Here is a 21,236-nt window from a genome sequence, read left to right on the forward strand (position 1 = left end):
CACACATCCACGCGCACAAAGTGTTGCCGTCGCCCCCTCCGTCACTCACTCACATTCATGCCCACACTTATTTTCCTTCAGAAGAATGAGATTTTCACGTATTCCACGGCGACCTGGGGAATATGACTGAGCGCCGAGTGAGAACACTTGATCTGGCCACCCGCTGTTTTCTGATGGAAAGATTTGCTTTTTAATACAATCGTCACTCCTCCCACCTGGATATGCCACGCCAAGACAAATCCCAGCTGTGTGACTCCAAAACCTGACAGAGCTTAAAAATTCCCTTATTACCATTCCCTTAAAATACCCTACCACACTAACTCCCAACAATGGTGGAAATGCTAATCACGTCTCTCAGTGGCTTAGAGGAGCATGAAAACAGAGCCACCGATATGGAGGCTTTGGTGCATGTGCAAAGTGAGGAAGAAGTCCCTGCTTTAATGACACACATTCACAGAACGTCATGGTTCTTAAAAGCTGCTTCCCCACAAACTGGCACATCTCGCCGTTTGACTTTAGCCAGAGGAGACATTTCATAAAAATCAGACTTAATCGTGTAAACAACAAGCAGACAAACAGAAAACCACTGCAAACAAAAATAAAACAACTTTGGAAGCTGCGCACGGATCGCCTTCAGAGTTAATTTTAAAGTAAGCATTCCGTTCCTTGGAGATTTTAATTAATGCTTTAATATGCAAATAAGTTAGCAGAGATAAAATCATGACAAACAGATGGCAAGTGTGGGTAATTATTTTGTGAATCCAGCAGGGGCATGTATTAAAGTTATGGCATCGTTTTCCTCGGGCCTCTGCAGCCATGGAAGGTAGAGAAAAAAAGTCTCACTGATGAACTGAGACACAAATGACTTATTTGTGTCTCCAAGTGACAAATCTGTGACCACAGCGACTCTGAATGTATCACAAAAGACAAGATGTTAAGGATAAGTAATCCTCCAGTCACCAATAACCTTTAATTCTTAATTAGAAGGATAATTTCTGTGAAAGCCCCAACACTCATTTGAATGCATGCAGAGCTGAGACACAAAGCGTGGTAACATCACTAGCTAGATGAGTTCAAAAGAATTCCAAACTATAAGTAATACTTTTATGCTCATCACAAATTCAAAAATGAAAAATGCAAGATGCTGTTTTCCTTTGATTGTATGTGTTTTAGTTAGATGATGATTAAAGTCCCAATCTACAATATATCTAGCTATATACTGTACATTTTCATACAAATTCACATGCTCTTCTGCAAACCACTGTTGTACTGAGCTTCTATTTGCTGTCAGGTTTAATTCGTTTTACCATTCTCCTCTGACATCTCATCAATGACTGGATGGGTTTTGGTTATGGCATCATTCTCGGTAAAGTCTAGACACTATAGTGTAGAAAATCCCAGAAGGCACCATACCACATTCAAAGTGGCGTAAATCAGCATCTTGTTCTAATGCTTAATTGAATAGTAACCAAACCTCTCCAGTCTGTGTGCATGCTGCATACTGATGCTTTATTTATACCTGACTCACTGTCTGGAGGAGCTATTGGCATAAATAGGTAGGTGTACCTAATAAAGTGGACACTGAGTGTCACATCACATGTCCGTCAGTCCTTGTATCAAAGGCTTAAGTCAATCAATTTGGGAGAGAAGACAGTATCTACAGTCCAGTGAATCAGCAAGGGAGCCAATCTGTAACTGCTTGCTGGACTTACATGCTCATGTTGGGGTGTGTGGTCCAGATCCAGACTGGCCAGAGACTGGTTGATCTTCAGGGCCAGACACAAGGCCATCAGGCCGCCAACCTTCACCTCGTTCTGACGGATGTCCAGCCGCTGAATCTGACGGCTCTCCGCAAGGAACTCAGCCAATGCCACGGCACCTTTATCAGTGAGAGTACACCTCTGAATTTGAGCTCTTCACTCACAGGAGGAAATACTTAGGAATATACCCAATTGGATTTATTGCTTTAAAAAGAAAACAGTGCTTAGTGCTTGTGTTATCTGCTACATGATAAAAGAAAATGATTACAAGAAACACTGTGGTGGAAATGTGGAAATGTGCCAGAATTCTCAAAACGACTTACAAAACTATTATATTTGAGAAACAAATAAAATTTTTCAAAAGTGAGAGGATAGAGGTTCTGCTTCTATTGGGTTTCTGTCTGTGGAGGCATTTGTTGAAGGTGTTCTTTGGTTTGGGGTTGTTGCTTGAATGAAAAAAGAACGAGTTCAAAGGCACTCTTCAGGCAGAAATTTAAAAAGCCTCAATGGCTGGAGCCAAAAAACAGCAGTGCAAGTTAGCTAACTGCTGAACTGGAACTCCAGTCAAAAAAAAAAAAAAAAATATATATATATATATATATACTGTATATAAATATATATATATATATATATATACATATATGTATATAGGTAGCATATATATGTATATATATATATATACATGTATATATATATGTATATGAATGGCAATGATTGGCAATGATGGCAATGATTTTCAGTCACTCATTACCATGACATTGATTATCTTGGAAGGTCAGTAGGCTAGCTAACTAGCTTACTTAGATAGCTACAGGCTAGTGTGGCTAGTATGAACTTGGAAGATCAGCTAGGCTAACCGGTTAACCAACTTAGTTGGGCTAGAGTTTTTATATACTAGCAAGAGCACTAGGTTTTATAATATTAGCTACCTCCTCTCTTACCCCTTTACCTTTTTCACTGGGCTTCAGTCTAACGTTTCTTATCCAGAGAAAAACTGGTTCTTTGGCTCCGCCCACTAAGATGTAACTCAACCAATGAGATTATTTCTGCCTGCAAGAAATGCTTCTAGAACTCAAACTCCAATCTGCTCAGGTAGCATTTAGCTCATCATTAGCAGTTTTTTTTTTTTCCTCTGGCCCAAGTAAAATAAATTAGCCAGTCCTTAGGCCTAGCTAATGCTCCCTGGATTCTTTGTAATGTTGTTTAGCTACAAATTACAGCATTATGGGGAGGTGATGAGGTAAAAGATTCATTTAGTAGTCTTCATTATAAGAATTTTGTGCAACAGTGACACAGAATGGGCTAAAGCAAAGGTAAATGTTGCAATCCTCTGTTAACTACAAATGGAACTTGACTCAAGGGCAAACAAATTTTAAAGCAATCTAAGGAGGCTTGTTTTGAATGGTGATCATCTGAAGGGTAAAATTACCAGTTTAGGCTATGTTTATTTAAAACTTCATGGACATATAGGCTAAATGTTTGATATGAGACCAAAGACATGAGAAGAGAGTAGATAAATTGAAACGAGGATGTCTATTTAGGATTTAGCTTAAGATTTATCACTTGATTGTTCCTGAAAAAGGGGAAGACTTTACAATGGAGTTAATATAGTGTATTAACCTCTGTATTAACCTATGGGAAAGAATTGTATTATATATACACAATGATACAGGCACTTAATGAAAAGATACCTAATCGTAATGCACTCGCAAGGGTGTGACAACACATTGTCCTTGCAAAGTGTAAATGTAATGCACTAAAAATAAGTACCTGACATAAGTGCTACTGTTTTCCACCACAGGTGAAAATGGCGAATTTGGCTGGATTGGTCAATTTTAAGATATTATAATATTTTGATCCTATAACTAGTGTAGTTTCATAAAATATACAAAACAATAATCAACAACAATAAATAGACTTCATTCACTGAGGAAAAAAGTCTCTAACTCATGCAAATTTGTGTATTTTTATGGAATATGGGCTAATTCGAACATCTTAACAAATAGTAACACAATGAATACAAGTCAAAATACAAAAAATGTTTATATTTGTATCTATATTCAATATATAAAATGTCATTCTAATGGGATGAAAGTTGGGACGCTTGTGATGCCTCGCCTTAATTAAATTATGTTAGCATGTGTCTCATTCAGTTGTAACTTCAAACACAACCATCAAACATTGTACTTAATGTCAATCAGTTGCGAATAGATAGCTGTACGTGGGTTGTTGTACCTTCACAGGTGATGTGAGCATGGGCCAGGCCGAGCTGCAGCACTGACCGGTTCACCATCAGAGGTTCCCTGATGGTTTGGATGCCCTCGTTCCCCAGGATGTTCTCTCCCAAATCCAAGACCTCCAAGACTTTAAGCACTGGCTGCAAAAAAATGGTTCAGAGGGTCACATTCATCGACGTTCATCACAGCCGTTACCTGGGTCCAAATACTATTTGACATGGATTCTGTTACTTTTGCCACCAACAAATGACCACAAAAAGGATTCCCATGTCACTGAAAAGTTGAGAATTTGATACTGCAGGTGGGGATATTTAATATTTTGCTGCATATTTTCAAGGTTAGGAGTTAGTTCAGACCAGAGATGTAGTGATAAATAAAACCACCAACATAAATACAGATCCATTTTAGAAAGGCATTAAGTCATGCTTTTTTTTTTCCCCTTAAAAGACCCAATCATCATATAACTTACACATCAGTTTGATACTGCTTACTATGATGTATACTACAAATTTACATTTTAAGCCTCATGTTGGGGTAAAAAGGACTCTACTATGTGTAGTATGCTCCTTTAAGTGTGCAAGTGTTGAAGTGTTTTATTAGTATTATTATTGTTATTATATGGTCATTATTATTCCTTTTCAAAATGTTTCATCTGATTTTAAACGCTCAGAACTTCTGTTTTGACTCTCCGGAGGCACATTAGCATTGAAGCTTGATTAGCTGGCGTATAAATGTGGGGGTGTCTGGGGCACGAGGGGCTGATGTTGCCCAAGAGTGTGGAGAGGAACGCACCACCCACTCCTCTGTTGCCCCCTCGCCTCGCCACCCTTGTTAAACTCCTCTGGTCACCGCTCTGAAGAGAGGGAGCGCGGGGGCGGAAAAGGAAGCCAGGAAGGCAACCGACAGACCCGGAGAGCGTCTTCTTCGGAGTTAATTTGCACCGCGGTGACAACAAACACACTTGAGAGCCCCCCCCCCCACCCCCCACCCCTCCCCACCCCTCCTCTCGCTGTGCTAGCGCTAATGGTGGCTCTGTGTCGCGGCACACAGAGACGGCGCCACATCCGACGGGGTGGCGAGAAGCTTCTGCAAGCGAAGAGGGGAGGAGGAGAGGGAGGAAGAGCATCTCAAATGGATATGCATGGGGGATAATACCAGACAATTAAAGAGGCGACTGCGTGGTTGAGAGTGTGTGAGAGTCAAGCATGGTTGAAGCCTGTCAAACGTAAACCACGGGAGGGTTGGAGTGAGAAGTTTGAGGGGGGGAGAAGTGTGAAACCAAAAAAAAAAAAAAAAAAACTCACCAAAAAACACAGTGAGCGTTCACACATGACATGTTGGCTTTGAAAAAAAAAAAAATAGTGAAAGGATGCAAAGCAGACAAAACAAGAGCCTTGCTTGACATGCTCACCTCAGTGAGTTACGTGAACGTAGAAAATGTACTTAAATGTACGATATCATTCGAATAATGATCATTCTGAACTGGGAACCAAAGTTAGCTGGATCTCATGGTTTGAGTCTTCAACCAAGGCTAAGTTCTGATAGCACTGGTCCACATCTGCCCTCCCTGTCTTAGTCCTTCAAGAGACAAGACAGTGAGCCAGGGGGACAGAGAGGAAAAGCAGATACACCAACCAGAAAGGTTAATAACAGCTCTCCCCGTCATATTCGACACGACCAGCCGCGGGTCTAATTATCATCATTATGGCCTGCGAGGACATCTACTTATCCCTGTGACTGGCAGGCCGCATGAGCGCCCCTCCTTAACACACATCTATTATTTAATCAAACTGTTCCTCTTTTTGGTAGCACTGGAGGAGATGGGGGAAGTGTGTGTGTGTGTGTGTGTGTTACTCTCAGGAGGCAGGCCTTTAATTTCTAGCCTTTTGACTTCCCCAATCGCCACTCACATGACAGGAAGGTGCAGTTTACACTGCCAATCAGGCGGAAGGAATGCATGTTATTAGGACTGTACAGTCAAACGTGCGGAGGCGGGTCGTTTTCAGGGGGAGATTCTCTGGATGAGGCCCAACCCAACGCTCTTCATTTCTTCAGTCCTGGATAGTGGAATGCAGGTATCGGATTGACAAAGCCATCTGATGAAGTCTCATTCATCCAGTACACAAGCTAACACTCTCTGTGAAGGTCAGTGTTGCGTAGCCGGTACTGGTAGGCCAGTATTTGGTGAAGCAGTCAGGTATCTTTCTCGTCTAGCTTGCTCTGAAAATACGATCATTCCACATCTGCAGTGAATACTAGTATTCACATGTCCAGTACAGTCTGAACTACAATTATGCATTAATGCATTAACTAAGGTCAGTTATATGGTCTACTTAAAGGATAAGTTTGGTGATTTTGGACCTATTTGTCTCTTACATACCTGTAGTACTTGGACCCACAGAGAATACTGAATCCAGAGTCAGCTGTCGGCGAGCTCTGTTGCTAGGCCTCTTGCTGCTAAGAGAGATATTTTGACAAACCCCATTTGTCCAAATGGGGTTTGTCAAAATATCCCCAAAAAGCTGTTTGTAGGCTCCACAGGGGAGTTCAGAGTAAACGTGACACAATTCCGCTATTACGTACACTTTCACTAATCTGGAAATCACAGAACAATTTTTTTTACCACAGCAGACTGCTCTGAGGTGAGAGTGCGTTGCTCAGGGTTTCTGCAGGTTTCAACAAGTTAAATTTAAGACTTTTTAAGACCTATTTCACGTCCATACTGGCAAAAAAAGTACGAAGGATATGAGTATTTTTAACAATAAATAAATAACAATAAATATTGGGGCAGCAGGATGGACTAGTGGTTAAAGACACCATCCTTAAACCAGATGATTTGTGCCCCATGTCAGCAAAAGTCAGTGAATCCCTAGCAGCTCACACACACATACAGTTATTCATTATATTTATTGTTTATTGCATTATAGGATATTATAGATCCGTGTGTAAGAGCACCTCCACTTTTAATGTTGGCGTAGATCCAAACGCTGTCCGGAGGTTGCAGGAGTTGCATGGGTTGCGCTGGGGCCGGACTTTGATGCTCCCGATGTGAAACCAGAATATTGGGTGATGGCAGGCGTTTGCTGCTGGCTTTTTACGGCGGCTTTATGTTTTTCAGACTTCCCATGCGACCCTAATGCCTTTATACCTATCGTTCCTAATTTCAGCGTTTTCTTGCACAAGGTGCAGCGGGCTTCAAATGTGTTTTCAACCGGCTTCAACCAAGCACTAAATTCGCTGTTCTTGAGCCAGATCTTGTTGAACTTGCACTTGCCCATTTTATGAAAGTAACGTTAGCCCACACACCACATCGCGACACACTAGCTGGGTGTGCTCCGATAAATTCTGACCGGGCTGCACAGTTTGCATTAGTCGTTATTGATTCCATGTTGGTTTCGTTTTGTAGTTTTGTTACAGCGTGATCAATACACATTTTTCCCAAAAACACATTTAAAAGCAAGACTGAAGTTAATGCAACTTTATAAAAGTAATGTTAATTTCATAATCCAATCAATTTTTAAGACCTGTCAAAATCGTATTTAAGACATTTTAAGACATTTTAAGGCCTAAAATTCAGATTATTGGATTTTAGACTTTTTATGACTTTTTAAGGACCCGCGGAAACCCTGGTTGCTGGCGGCGTGATCTAGACAGTAAACTAAACAGTAGAGTTTGGTAGAAGACTATCCACTGAGTGGAAATGGTGCGGTGCTGCTGCTTTCCGGGCCGTGGATAGAAATACATTGGTTGTCGCCATATTATTTTCTCAGATTGACCTTTTTGGAGATATTCTAACAAACCCTGTTTGGACTCATTATTAGCAGCAAGAGGCCTAGCAACAGAGCTTGCTGTTTCAACTGGTAGCTGTCTGGGGAGACAATATTCTCTGTGGGTCCAAGTACTACAGGTATGTAAGAGACAAATTATATATAGGTCCAAAATCGCCAAACTTATCCTTTAAGCAACGCATGCAACAATTCAAAGGGCAACGCAAGGGGCATTTCTGATGTTCTAACATAGCAAAATGTGTAGACCAAATTTCGTAACGTGATGCTAATGCATGTTGCAATGCCATGCGTTTCAAGTCAAGGCACCAAATCCATATACTGTTAAACAACTTCAAATGAGAAAGTAAATGTAACACATCCCAGCAAGTGGCTTACTAGTAACTGTCAATAGCTGTCACTGAAGAATGTTGTCATATTTTAATGCTGACATCCAAAATATTGGTACAAAGTTGTTTTTTTTAAAGACAGGAAAGCTTAGGAGAGAGATGGGGATGACATGCGAGAGGTCCTGGGCCAGATCTGAACCCCGGACGTTGCGTTTATGTGGTACGCGCCTTAGTCCACTGAGACACCAGGACACCCCCAAAATATTGGTACAAAGTTTCATCCAAATACCACATGGACAAAACGAGACAATAACATCCCCCATCTTGCATTGTCAACCTATTTAAACTACACACATACCATCTTTTTTACATGCAACTGAGAATGTATAAAGGTAGACATTTCTATTGGTTTATGAGGTTTATAACCTCAGAAAGGCTCATGGAAGCCAGTCTACTTACCTGTACTATGTAAGCAGAGAGCTTGGTGTGTTGTCAACTTCCGTTAAGTTGAGTTAAACTATGTACCAGACCAAGGGTGACATGTCTTCTCTGTTTATACAAAAAGGCTATTCTATTGTATTGTGATTGCTGGCATTATTCTATCCGGTGCTATGCTAAGAGATGGTGTTAGTCCTGGTGTAGATGTTCCTCACCAGAGCCTTGGCCAGATGGACCATGCCGCTGGCAGTGATCTGGTTGTTCCTCAGCTGTAAGACCTTCAGGCCTGCTGTCTGCCACCTCAGACCATCACACAGCTCCTCCAAACCTGGATCACATCACACAGCAAGAAAACAATACACTGATTTATGGTAAAAAGCAGAGCATGTTCAGGTTTACAGCATTGTTTTACCAGTTTTACTTGGTACCTGAGTTTCAGGAACTGTGTCTAAGGTTCTGCTTATTTACCTCTGCACATATCTAATATAAAGCTGCAAGCTCGCACATTGGCAGCCCCGAATGGCAGCAAGGGGTAACTGTTTGAATTTTGAGGACTTTGTCACTCAGAAATCCTGTAAGGTGACGTCAGTACGTGAAGAGGTTCAGCCGTCAATGTTGAGTCCAGTTTTCTCTAGACAGAGCACTCGTTCGCTGCTGTTAAGGGGACACATTTGGATTTCACTCTTAACCCAGCATAAATTAAGTGAAGTGCTTGCTGGGAAGTTTTGATATGTCTCATTCTGTGTGCAGAAGATTGCCCACCAGTGACCACACCTGACACCAGAATTTCATTTGAGCAAATAGGATGAATCCACAGCATCTTAATTAGAGAGGATGGGACACTCCACTTCCTCATTTAGGCTGATAAGACAGGTGGCTTTCAATCAAAATCTTGCCCAGTGCAGCTTTGAATAAATATTAATATTTTTATTGCTCTGTGCTGTCCAACAAACATGAGAGCCTTACCAGCGTCTGCTATGGCATTGTTACTGAGCTCCAGCGTCCGTAGAGTGTTGTTGTAGCGTAGCAGATCTCCCAGCTGCATGGCATCCTGGTAGCTGTTCAGCAGGTTGCTGGTAAGGTGGAGCTCCTGCAAAGCTCTATTCGACTTTAGCACACCAACTACAGGAGGCAATGGAACAAAAAGAAAAAAGTGCTGAGAAGCTCCAGAACAGGGTCTGAAATGAACATCCGCCAAGCACCAAATGGCAGTAAAATTTGTCTTTGGTAATTTTTGTGAAGATAGCATTTGAATGTTATATACAGGCATTGGTCTTTACCTGCTTTCACGTTTTCTGACCATGAGCCAATCAAATCAAAGCAAAACAATTGCTCTATATCAAACTGTGACAGGCAGCTCCTGATTGGCTGCCTGTCACAGTGCTCTACACAAAGCGTTAACGTCTAAACTTCTGTTTCTCTTGAAACTTAACAGGTTTGAGGCAACTAAAAGGTAAAATATGAAAATGAAGACAAAAACAGGTCTGTTGTGAACGTTTCACACAGTACCTGATTCTACAGATAAAATAACATAGAAAATATATTTATATGAAAAATGTATAGTAATTCTTTTGGCTAGTAAAAAATATTCTTGGCAGGCCATTTATTTCAGTTTACTAGCCCTTGGCAGGTGAGCAAAAAAGTTAATTTCATACACTGCTTAGGAATGACATGCCATTTTCTTAAGTTTGTGGAGTTTCGATCAGAATAATAAGGATGGAAAATGAACACCAGCTACTTTATCAGCCGCTGTCCTATGTAAGAACCATGGTTTGTAGGTACTTTTCCATTTATAAAAATCAATTTTGGGGTTATAATAGTGAAAGAAACTGTTGATTTTTGGAATCAATTCTGGAAGAATAGTGTCTTCCCCTGGTGTTAATTAAGGTACAATTAAAACAAGATTTTAATTAGCAGAGTCTACAAGCAGAGAAGCAGATTTTGTAAAACTGACGTGCGATGTGTCACACTGAACATGCACGTCCTCGGCTGCTCCAGTGCCGAACATCGGACCTCCAGGTTGTAACTGCGATAGACTGATTGATGGTGTGTGAACTTGGGCATGAAAACGAAAGCACAGCAGGAATCGTCGTCTCCTACAATTACTGCAGTAAAGATCAAGTGGCACTCCTTCGCTATTTTCAAGATGAACAAGCCATTGTTGAAGCTGTAGTTCTGCCTCTGCAGTACAGCAGACCTTACAAAACACCTGTCAAATTTAAGGCCTTGTCCCCAAAATGTTATTGTGTTTTATGCCATTGTTAAAATCCTTTCATTACGGTAGTTTATCACAAATTTTAAGAGGTATTGTGTATGTATGTGTTTACCGGTTCGAGTGTGTGTGTTGTGGGCGTTCCCTGTGTATTTGCTTGTGTACTGTACTGTGTGCACATGTGTTTGCGTTGCCTGGGCTCTCGCTGCCCTTCCATCTGGATCGATGCTGTAGATTTGATCAGGCCTGTTGGGCTGCATGTGGAATGCCAACATTGTCATCAGGCACAGTGGGAACCAAATGGTGGAATCGGTGGGATTGATCCGGACGACTCCACCGCGAGCGCCCAATCCCGCAATCAGAGGCCCCTCCGATCGAAGGCAATGATCCTCAGCTGGGACCCCCCGCCGAGAGGGAAGGGGAGGTGCGAAGGGGGGACTCGGAATGGGAGGGGGAGGGAGGGGGTGATGGATGGGCGGTGGGGGGGTTGGTTGTGAGCCCTAAAATATCGAAGAGATCCAGGACTGACAGAGTTGCAGGAACAAGTTGTTGCCAGGAAGAGTGGGCAACATACTGCGTCCATTTGGGTCTTTCTCCCCTCACAGCTGGGAAGAGATGGGAGGCTTTCTTCGCTGTGTTTTTGTCTCAATGAAGAGTCGGAGACTGTCACTTTAAGCAGTGTATATGGTCATGTACTGAGGAGATTAAAAAATTCAACATGTTTTGTATTATTTTGCATTTCTCAGAGGGTAAACCCACCTAAACTCTTATTTTCAGGATGATGTTTCCCCACCTTCTTAGGCCGAAATGAATCCTTGTGACATAAATTTCTAATATACCTAATATATCATCATAAGTAGTATCAATCTGGTGTTAGGTTATATGAGGATCGGCTATTTTTAGAGGAAAAAAAGCATAATTTAATGATTTTCTGAAAATAGAATTGATTTTTGTCCACATTGATGGTGGTTGTTTGCCTTATGATGATCACTGACTGGAGGTCATATTTACCCTCCTTTTTATTTACCACTAGCTCCACACCTTAAAGCCTATTCTCTATCTCTACAGCATGCGACTACGTGTGTGTGTGTGTGTGTGTCCATCCATCCAAGTACATTACAGCACTCAGCCCCCTTCCGAGTGTTGTGCTTCTGCACGGTGCATGTGTTTATATGTGTGCATGCTCGTCCGGTAAATGTGTGTGTGTGCCTCTCTCTCCATCCAACTCATTTGTGGGTCATTGTCCCACCCCACCCAACCCTCCCATCCCTCACCCCCCCCCCCCACACTCCCCTCCTCCGTCACCACGGATACCGCTCCGAGAACAGCAGCCAATCGATGAAGGTCAGTGAGGACGGACATCGCTGACGTCTCCGTTTCACAAAGTCATTTTTACGTTTTTTTTTTTTTTTTTTTTTTGCACTCAGGTAACAGTTTTTTCCTTTTCTTTTTGTTACATCACTTTCTGTTGCGTTTTGTGTTCCTGTATTTTTATATGTATCGAAGGCACTGCAGTTCAACACAACTCCACCAACAAGTCATTTGCTCCAGATATTCTTTGTGTGTGTGTGAGAGAGTGAGAGTGTGTATTCACATATGTTGCGATAAGAGTGCTTATATGGCTTTGGTGTAAGTGTATGTATCACAGAGCTTTTTTTATATTATCATGTGCGAGTGTGTGTATGCAAGTATGCATGTTAGCGTGTGTGTGCATGTGTGTATATATATCCACATATGCAATGATAAGAGTACTTATGTGTAAGTATGAATATCACAAGCCATTATTTTATGTCAAAGTGTGTATACTTGCAAGTGTGGATGTGCAAATGTGTAATATACATATGTATGTATGTACAGTATGTGTATGTGTGTGTATGTGTGTGTCTGTGTGTGTGTCCTGGCTGGCAGAGCCTGTATAGATGTGTGCAGCGGTGTGTAAAGTGACAGGTAAGAGATTAGGCCTCTAATCCGGGTCCAGACCCACTGAGAGGGTCAGAGGTCAAAATCTGGTCCTGCTGGCCACAGGACACACATACACATGCACAAACACACACGGTCAACAAACACACACATACACATGCACTCATACATGCACACTCACACGTGCACACAGTCATCACTCACACAGGCAAAACATATATTTAACACAAACACAGTCTTATTGAAGCACAAACATATTGAAGCTCAGGTGTGTTCAGTGAGAAAAAAACAGTGTGTGTGTGTGTGTGTGTGTGTGTGTGTGTGTATGTGTAGCCCGTACCCAGCGTGAATAGCGGTGTGCCACTGAGCTGGGCGTTGTGAAGGTGCAGGACGGCCAGCCGGCTGGTCAGCAGAGCTTTAGATAGAGACTGGGCTGGATAGTCAACCAGGGACACGTTACACGCATCCAGCCTGGACAGACACACACTCTAACACACACACACACACACACACACACACACACATTTACACACAGAAGAAACAAGGTTTAAGGAGTTGGATACTCTTGAAGTGACAAGTTACATATATCACACACACACACACACACACACACACACACACACACAGTGTACAGTTGAACAGAGGCAAATGGACAACTGAACAGACAGACACATAGACAAGTCAGAGTGTCATTTCTCAATATTTCCAAAATTGTGGAAGATGCTCTGATGCACAGTGAAACATGTAACTGCTGGTAAATTGCCAGTTGAAATATTATATTAAAGATGTTTTGTTGAAGTTGTGACCATTATTGACCTCTATAGGTTAACAGAAGGAATAGCAACAACACTAATAGAACTGACCTCCTCCCACACAAGTCACACGAGTCGCTAATTATTATAATCAACAACCATTCTCTAATTTGTTTCAAATGTAATTTGTACTCAGTAATAAATATTGTAACAAGATCAAATAAAATGCAACTGTAAAGGGAAGGCAGTGGATCAGTCGCTCTCCATGGAAAGTGAATGCAGTCGGTCTGGATCAAATCAGATGTTTGGTCTGATGTGTGTGTGTGTTCATCTGTCTAACTGCATACATACACTGTGTTGAGTCTGTACAGCCATGGTATGGGGAGCCTGTGATTCGTTCAGTACAATTGGCTGTGAAAATAGATTAATAAATCATTTTTGAAGCATTCGACTGGCAGATTGGGATCCGAATTCAGGATTGGGATTGGGATTAAATTTTTTGACATTACACTGAAATTTAAATATTGAAATGCATTCCGACAGCCTTACTATGCTTATGTGTTAGCATGGAGCCTACTATCACTCAACATAGTGTATGCTTAAAATGGAGCCAGTAGATGGACACATGGATGATTTTGATATGTATGTTCTCATCAATTAATAGGTAATCTTCCAAAAAATGTGTGTATTCCTTTAATGTATACTGAAACCGAATTGATGCAGACGTGTAGCAATATTTGTGTGTGTGACTGCACAAATGTGTGTTTGTACGGTGTGTGTGCTGCATTGTCATGTAGAAGTGTTATTAAACCTGTCTATACGCTTTCTAGAACCCCCCCACACCCTATTGAGCATATAGTAGAGCTCTCCTGAAGCAATTACATTACTCTATCTAGAGAAAGATAGGAGTTGGCTATGAGGCTGTTGGATCAAACCCTTCTCTAACCTGCCCAGAAGAAGATGAAGAAGAACAAGAGAGGTAGATGATGGAGAGAGAGAGGGAGACAGAAAGACAGAAAGAGAGAGAGTTTGGACTGAATCTTCGCCATCTGCTGTCAAACACTCAGGCCTGTCAAAAGAAGAAGGTGGAGAAGGGGGCGGGAGTGCAGGGGGGCTCAACAGTTGTACAGTTATACTCTAACACTGGACTGGCCTCTGTCCTCGCTGACATTACTATGAGGAGAAAGAACTAAACAAGGAGGAGAAAGAACTAAACAAGCTTGACAGATAGGCTGGTGGGGTAGATATTGGGGAGGTTGGGGTACATATGGGGAGGTTTGGTGGGTTTAGGAGGGTATTGCGGGTAGATGTGGGGAGGTTTGGTGGGTTTGGGGGGGGTATTGGGGTAGATATGGGGAGGTTCGGCGGGTTTAGGATGGTACTGGGGTAGATGTGGGGAGGTTTGGCGGGTTTGTCAGGGTATTGGGGTAGATGTGGGGAGGGTTGGCAGGTTTGGGAGGGTATTGGGGTAGATGTGGGGAGGGTTGGTGGGTTTGGGGGGGGTATTGGGGTAGATATGGGGAGGTTTGGTGGGTTTAGGATGGTACTGGGGTAGATGTGGGGAGGTTTGGTGGGTTTAGGATGGTAATGGGGTAGATGTGGGGAGGTTTGGCGGGTATTGGGGTAGATGTGGGGAGGATTGGTGGGTATTGGGGTAGATGTGGGGAGGGTTGGTGGGTATTGGGGTAGATGTGGGGAGGTTTGGGAGGGTATTGGAGTAGATGTGGGGAGGGTTGGTGGGTACTGGGGTAGATGTGGGGAGGTTTGGCGGGTTTGTCAGGGTATTGGGGTAGATGTGGGGAGGGTTGGCAGGTTTGGGAGGGTATTGGGGTAGATGTGGGGAGGGTTGGCAGGTTTGGGAGGGTATTGGAGTAGATGTGGGGAGGGTTGGTGGGTATTGGGGTAGATGTGGGGAGGGTTGGTGGGTTTAGGATGGTACTGGGGTAGATGTGGGGAGGTTTGGCGGGTATTGGGGTAGATGTGGGGAGGTTTGGCGGGTATTGGGGTAGATGTGGGGAGGTTTGGGATGGTACTGGGGTAGATGTGGGGAGGGTTGGTGGGTATTGGAGTAGATGTGGGGAGGTTTGGTGGGTTTAGGATGGTACTGGGGTAGATGTGGAGAGGTTTGGGAGGGTATTGGGTTAGATGTGGGGAGGGTTGGTGGATTTGGGAGGGTCGACCAAATTACACTGATTTGCCTGATAGGGCTGTTATAATTAAAGGTCAACATTTTTAACTCAAATCTCAAATGTGATCTCAGACACCACAGGTCCAATCTTAATGAAAGTTGGAGGGATGAATTTCAGCATTGTGTTCTGGCGTTTAAAAACATTACACTGATTGGCCTGATGAAGACGCTCTATTTAAAGGTCAAAATTTCAAACTACACCACCAACGCATCTTGTTACTGATTTGCAGGGGCGACATGTTTACTGTTGCCTCGTTTCTACTTATTTTCTTTTTTCTGAGAAGTGAGAGTGTTGCCCTCTATGTGCTGAAGAAATTTCAAGCTGACTGTCTGGAGTCATGAGGTTTTCGTCAGACAGTACATAGAGTGGCTGTCCTGATAAACTTTACCAGTTTGACAAAATAAATGTCAGTCCTCCTCACAAGGAACAAGTTCCATCGCCACAGGACTAAGGATAAACTGAGAACCTGTCTGAAAGTCTTTTTTTTTAGGAAACCACCTCCATGATATTTGGCTGGGTGAGATTCCTGCCAGTGTGTTTTTCCTAACCGGTCCAGCTCCGATCCCACTGATCTGGGAAGTCAGTCAGGAATGACATTTGCGATCAGACAAATTCTCATCTCACAGCTAATCAGTTATGCCTGCTAATGACGTCTGTGATGCTGGAGTAATGTAGTGTGTGTGTGTGTGTGTGTGTGTGTGTGTGTGTGTGTGCGTGTGTGTGCAGGAATCAGCCTCTCAGCTGACAAAAACCTCCCAGCAGCACTGAGAACTTCTCACACCGCTTGCTCTGTCCTGCATCTTCAATCCATGTAATGCACAACAAACTCACTTTCTGGAATGTACAATATCCCCCAGAGAAAGCCTACAAAAAAGGATTACTATTCCACTGCGTCAGCCGACCTGCTTTATCAAATGAGCGAGGGCCCTCCAACCCGATGTTCCTATACTGCTGTTGTCAGAAATGTCAAGATGGGTTGTAGATTCATAGTACAAAATCATATCCAGCAAGGACGACGCTCCCTGGAAGAGAAAAAAATAGAAAGAGAAAAAAAAAATGAAGAAAGCAAGGCCCCAAATTTGACAGGAATGTTATGAAGTTCTTTTGGAAGGAAAAAAAAGCCTATAATCTGATACAGGGGAAGGCCCCTGAATATGAAACTGTATTGAATTGGAAGACGAAGATGAGGAAAATAAGTTTTGCTCATAAAACTCACATTTTCTTCCAGTTGGGCCGCCTGCAGATTGATGAAATCAAAGTGCAGCGATTTCAGGATGACTTCCAGAGCTTCGCAGGAGCGGTGGTCTAATCGCTCACCTTGATAGAGGCAAGCAATCAAACAGAAGATAATTGGGAGGCTGTTTGCTAACAGGCAAAATTGCATGGCTCCGAATGCGCTTTCTCTCTTTTTTTTTCTTTTTAAATGGAAATGTTCGAAAATCACACGACACAACAACTTCCTTTATAAGCAAAGTTTACCCTTGTATGTGTGTGTGTGCATGTTTTCTTTTTTTTTTTAAATAAAGTTCTGAGGCGTAATCAGAAATAGATAAAAAGAAATAACGATAACGCCTCCACTTAGGAGGAGCGCAACTTCTTTTTTTTCCATGATTGGACTTCCAAGATGTGAATGCCGTCTGCGGTCGCCCTCCTTCGCCAATTACCTGCAGAAAATTGGAATCAATAATAATAATCCGCTGGAATGTGCCGATTTCACTTCCAAAACTTCTAAACGTAGTCTGACTACTTTGAGTTACTTTGGATTACCATATTGAATATGGAATTAAATGCACAATTTATTCCAATTCGCCACAATTTGAACTATTACCCAACATTATTTCGATGTGTGGAATTATTTTTGCCATGTCTCACAATCAAAAAGCCTTTGTCTCTTTATTCTCCTCCTCATTTTTAGATTTTTTTTGTAATCCAACAAGTACTCCTATTGTTTTACTGTGTTTTTATAGCGACTGTAAAGGATCAGAGTTACCATTTTTATGTAATCTGATTACTGTAATGTGCCGCTCCCCAATCCTGATCAAGTTATTATCCACCATTATGTTAAAATATGTGGAATCATGTTCTTCAATCTCCCAATCTAAATGCCTTTCGTCTACTTTTTCCCTTCCGCATTTTGATAATTTGTAGTAATCCAACAAGTAATCTTTCCAAGTGTGTGATTGCTGTTTTTACAGTTAATTGAAGGGATTACAGTTACCAGTTTTGTAATCTGATTACTGCAATTTATTGCAGTAATCAGATTACAAAGTCCAGATGACTTTTAAAAGGCAGAGAAGATTCTGGTGAAGACGATCTCTCTCTCTCTCTCTCTTTCCCCCTCTCTCTCTCCTGGGTTAATTCTTATCTCCCCGGCCAAGAAGGGAAAATGATAATTACTATAATAATTATTTCCAAAATGATTTCTCTCCCCCCCCCCTTTTTTTTTTTTTTTTTTAACAATAATCACTTAACGGAGCGGTGGGAGCAGGAGTGCGGGGTGGAAGGGAGAGCGATCTGAAATCCCATTTTTCTAATCCGCCCTGCGTTGGGAAGATAATAAGGAAGCGACACCCGCAGTCAGATGTCATCAGTCCGTGACGACGGTGACGCCCATCGCGGCATCACCGCACAACTTTGCATAGGATGCTATTGCCGCTGTGTGTGTGTGTGTGTGTGTGTGTGTGTGTGTTCTTGCACTCCTATCCTTGTGAGAACCAGTTTGACTTTCAGAGTGACGACATTTTGGCTGAGTCTCACTTCTGCATGGGGCAGGATTAGGATTTGGTCTTGGGTTTAGGGTCAAGATTAGAATCAGGATTAGGTTTAGGTTAGGTTAAGGGTTAAAGTTAGTTAAGGATTAAAATAAAATTTAGGATTAAGTTTAGCTTTAGCGTTAAAATTAGGTTAAAGTTCGGTCAGGATTAGCGAATTAAGTCCTTCACAAGTGGTAAAAGTGTGTGTGTGTGTGTGTGCGTGTAGTAGGTGACAGGTAGCTCACACACTATCAAAAATATCACTATTTCTTATTAAGTTATACATTTTATTCCAAAGGAGAGAAAAATATTTTGTCAACAGCAACAAATTCAGAAATATCTCAGATTTTTTTTTTTATCATGACATATTTTTTTGTATAATTATACTTTGACTGTATATGTAAAAGATTACAGAAATAATGTCATGTATTATGGATGTAAGGCAAAGCCCTCAATCATATTTAATAATGATGCAGTGAGGTGTTCAGCTTACCTTTGAGATCCAGACATTTCACACTGCCACCTACACAGATACCCTGCTGATAGAGAGGGAGAGAGAGAGAAGCAGGAGGTGTGAGAGCGAGGCGTGAACACACACACACACACACACACACACACACAGCTCGTTGGCAGCGACACTGCACCATATCCTCCCCAGTCGTTTTTTTCCTCCACTCGGCCTCTCCATCCATGCCACACTGTACCGGTTTGATCCGGGAGGCTTATTGGACGCCAGAGCATGAATTATGAATTTCACACAGTTTACCGCCGCCGTCGATGGTGACACGGCGTCCTAATTAACCAGTGTATAATAATTAGAAACAGCTGGTCATCAGTTGATGTGTTCATTTGCCAGAGCCAGTATTCCACATACATCTAATTTGACTGCATCAATCACCGGAGGTGGCAGATTTGTGCGGATGGTGGAAAACAGTAATTTATTTTTTTGCCTTCTACTGACAAGCAAAACAGGGACAGAGAATAGAGAATAAGGAAGCGTCCTCCTACAGATGAAGATGAGATTCTGCAACAAGGGATCATTCAGATATACTGATTTGCTGATATATTGGGATATTGCGTCGATATTTGTCTTTTATTAAATATCAGATATCAGTCAATGTGTCTCCAGCTCTGATATGATGAAGGTTCTTCCCTGATCACAGCTATAAAGTCTGGAAAAACTGACATGAAGTTTTATTTTCTTTGCACATGTTATTTATGACTTTAATCTATTTAATCATCATTTTCTGTGAATTAATTCTTCATTTAAAGGCAGTAATGCATCCCAGTGTTTCCCTACCATTGTATAGGTGAGGTCACCCTGCCTTAAAGAGCTGCTAACACTAAAGGAATCCCATTAGTCTGGGGGATTCAGTGGAGAGTTTTAGTGTCCCATGATGGTCTAAATGCTGTTTCAGAGGCTGAAGTCTGGCAGAAACACTGAATACTTGTCATTTTTGGCATGAAAATGGTCAAATTTAAAGATACCGAAAATCAACATGAAATATCAGATATCAGCAGCTTCAAAACAAACAAACAAAAATATCGGCACCAGCCTTCAAAAACCCCACATCGCCCCGCCGAACCCTCCAGTCCCGACTGCCTCCCTCGCACCGAGCCATCTTGGCAAATCCCATTGTGCGACTGGATGCCGCTGTCTTCTTTTCCCGCGTAGCGCCTTGTTTCTCTCATCCCTAAATATGATTCATTGTTCAAAGGGACGCGGGAGTACAAAAGGACTTGGAAGGCTTTCCCCGGCTCTCGTGCCGTGGAGAGGGGAGAGCAAGGCGGGAGACAAAAGGACGGCCATAATGCGTTCCTGTTGAAAGAATTAGACACATCAATGGGACGTAAATTGCGCTGTTTGTGTATACAAGGGCCCGGTTTGTAATTGGGAGAGGCCGAATTTCCCCGGTAATCGTCTTGGCCCGAGGCGCGCACACACACACACACACACACATAAGCACACATGCCCATGCATCTGCACACACACTCGCAATACTTTACAACTTCTATACAATACTGGAGGCTTCCTGTCCGCTTGTGAGGTGAAATTTCGCCTCGCTTTACTCACATGAGTTTGATGGATGAACTTGAGAAATGGCCCCCCAAAAATAGACCCACGCATTATGATTAGTGGTTTTTGGTTGATATCTTTCTAGATGAGGCAATGTAGATTAGCTGAAACTTCAGCATTATATTTTTTTTATTCTATCATACTGCATTTTGATCCTTTAGCACCAGGCTTGGCAGCAGCACCACCAAGGTCTTCTTTGGGGAATGTTGCTCTTTTTTGACTGTTTTATGAATGATAAATGATCTTATTTTAGGGATTTATGTATTATTTTAGGGACTTCTTTTGTGTGTTTGGTGTTTGTTCCATGTCGTTTTTACCCTTGTGTTTACCCTGACTGCATAACCAATTTCCCTTTGGGACAATAAAGATATTGAACTTGAACTTTTCGGTCGGTGTTACTGGTCACAAATCCCCAACGGACATTTTTCCCGCTGTAAATACTAAGGTGGGGACTGGAGAGACGTTTAGTCCTGCTTGAAGCTTGAAGCTGCTCTGGATGAAGTTGAGAAATGTCAACTGGAGTGGAGGCATCTTTGAGTGAAGTTGCATCCCTCTCCCTTCATTCGCCTCCTTCCATTGACTTTGCATGGATTTGCGCCGCCTCTGAATTTTGCATCCTGTTACAAAAAAATTGTGTGACGTCCGGCTGGTGACTCCTGGTGAAGCTGGTTTGTTTGTGGCGTCGGGCCAATGAATGATGTTCTGTAAGCCTGTGCAAACTCTCTCTCACACACACACACACACACACACACACATATATACAGAAAAAGAAAGAGAGAGAGAA

At 42.3% G+C, this 21,236-nt stretch overlaps 1 protein-coding gene across 1 annotated transcript in view; it reads right to left on the reverse strand.

Moving 5' to 3' along the window:
• Positions 1–21,236, reverse strand: part of LOC139911600 (protein phosphatase 1 regulatory subunit 37) — a 58,030-nt gene that overhangs the window by 23,281 nt on the left and 13,513 nt on the right. Inside the window, exons 5-12 of the mRNA XM_071899145.1 lie at positions 18,869–18,914; positions 16,839–16,939; positions 16,525–16,644; positions 13,022–13,169; positions 9,516–9,671; positions 8,765–8,877; positions 3,996–4,137; positions 1,713–1,879 (exon numbers count right to left, since the gene is read on the reverse strand). Coding sequence (XP_071755246.1) covers positions 1,713–1,879; positions 3,996–4,137; positions 8,765–8,877; positions 9,516–9,671; positions 13,022–13,169; positions 16,525–16,644; positions 16,839–16,939; positions 18,869–18,914 — 993 coding nt within the window. The remainder of the gene's footprint in view (positions 1–1,712; positions 1,880–3,995; positions 4,138–8,764; positions 8,878–9,515; positions 9,672–13,021; positions 13,170–16,524; positions 16,645–16,838; positions 16,940–18,868; positions 18,915–21,236) is intronic.

The sequence above is a fragment of the Centroberyx gerrardi genome, chromosome 17, assembly GCF_048128805.1.
Source record: "Centroberyx gerrardi isolate f3 chromosome 17, fCenGer3.hap1.cur.20231027, whole genome shotgun sequence".
NCBI lineage: Eukaryota > Metazoa > Chordata > Actinopteri > Beryciformes > Berycidae > Centroberyx > Centroberyx gerrardi.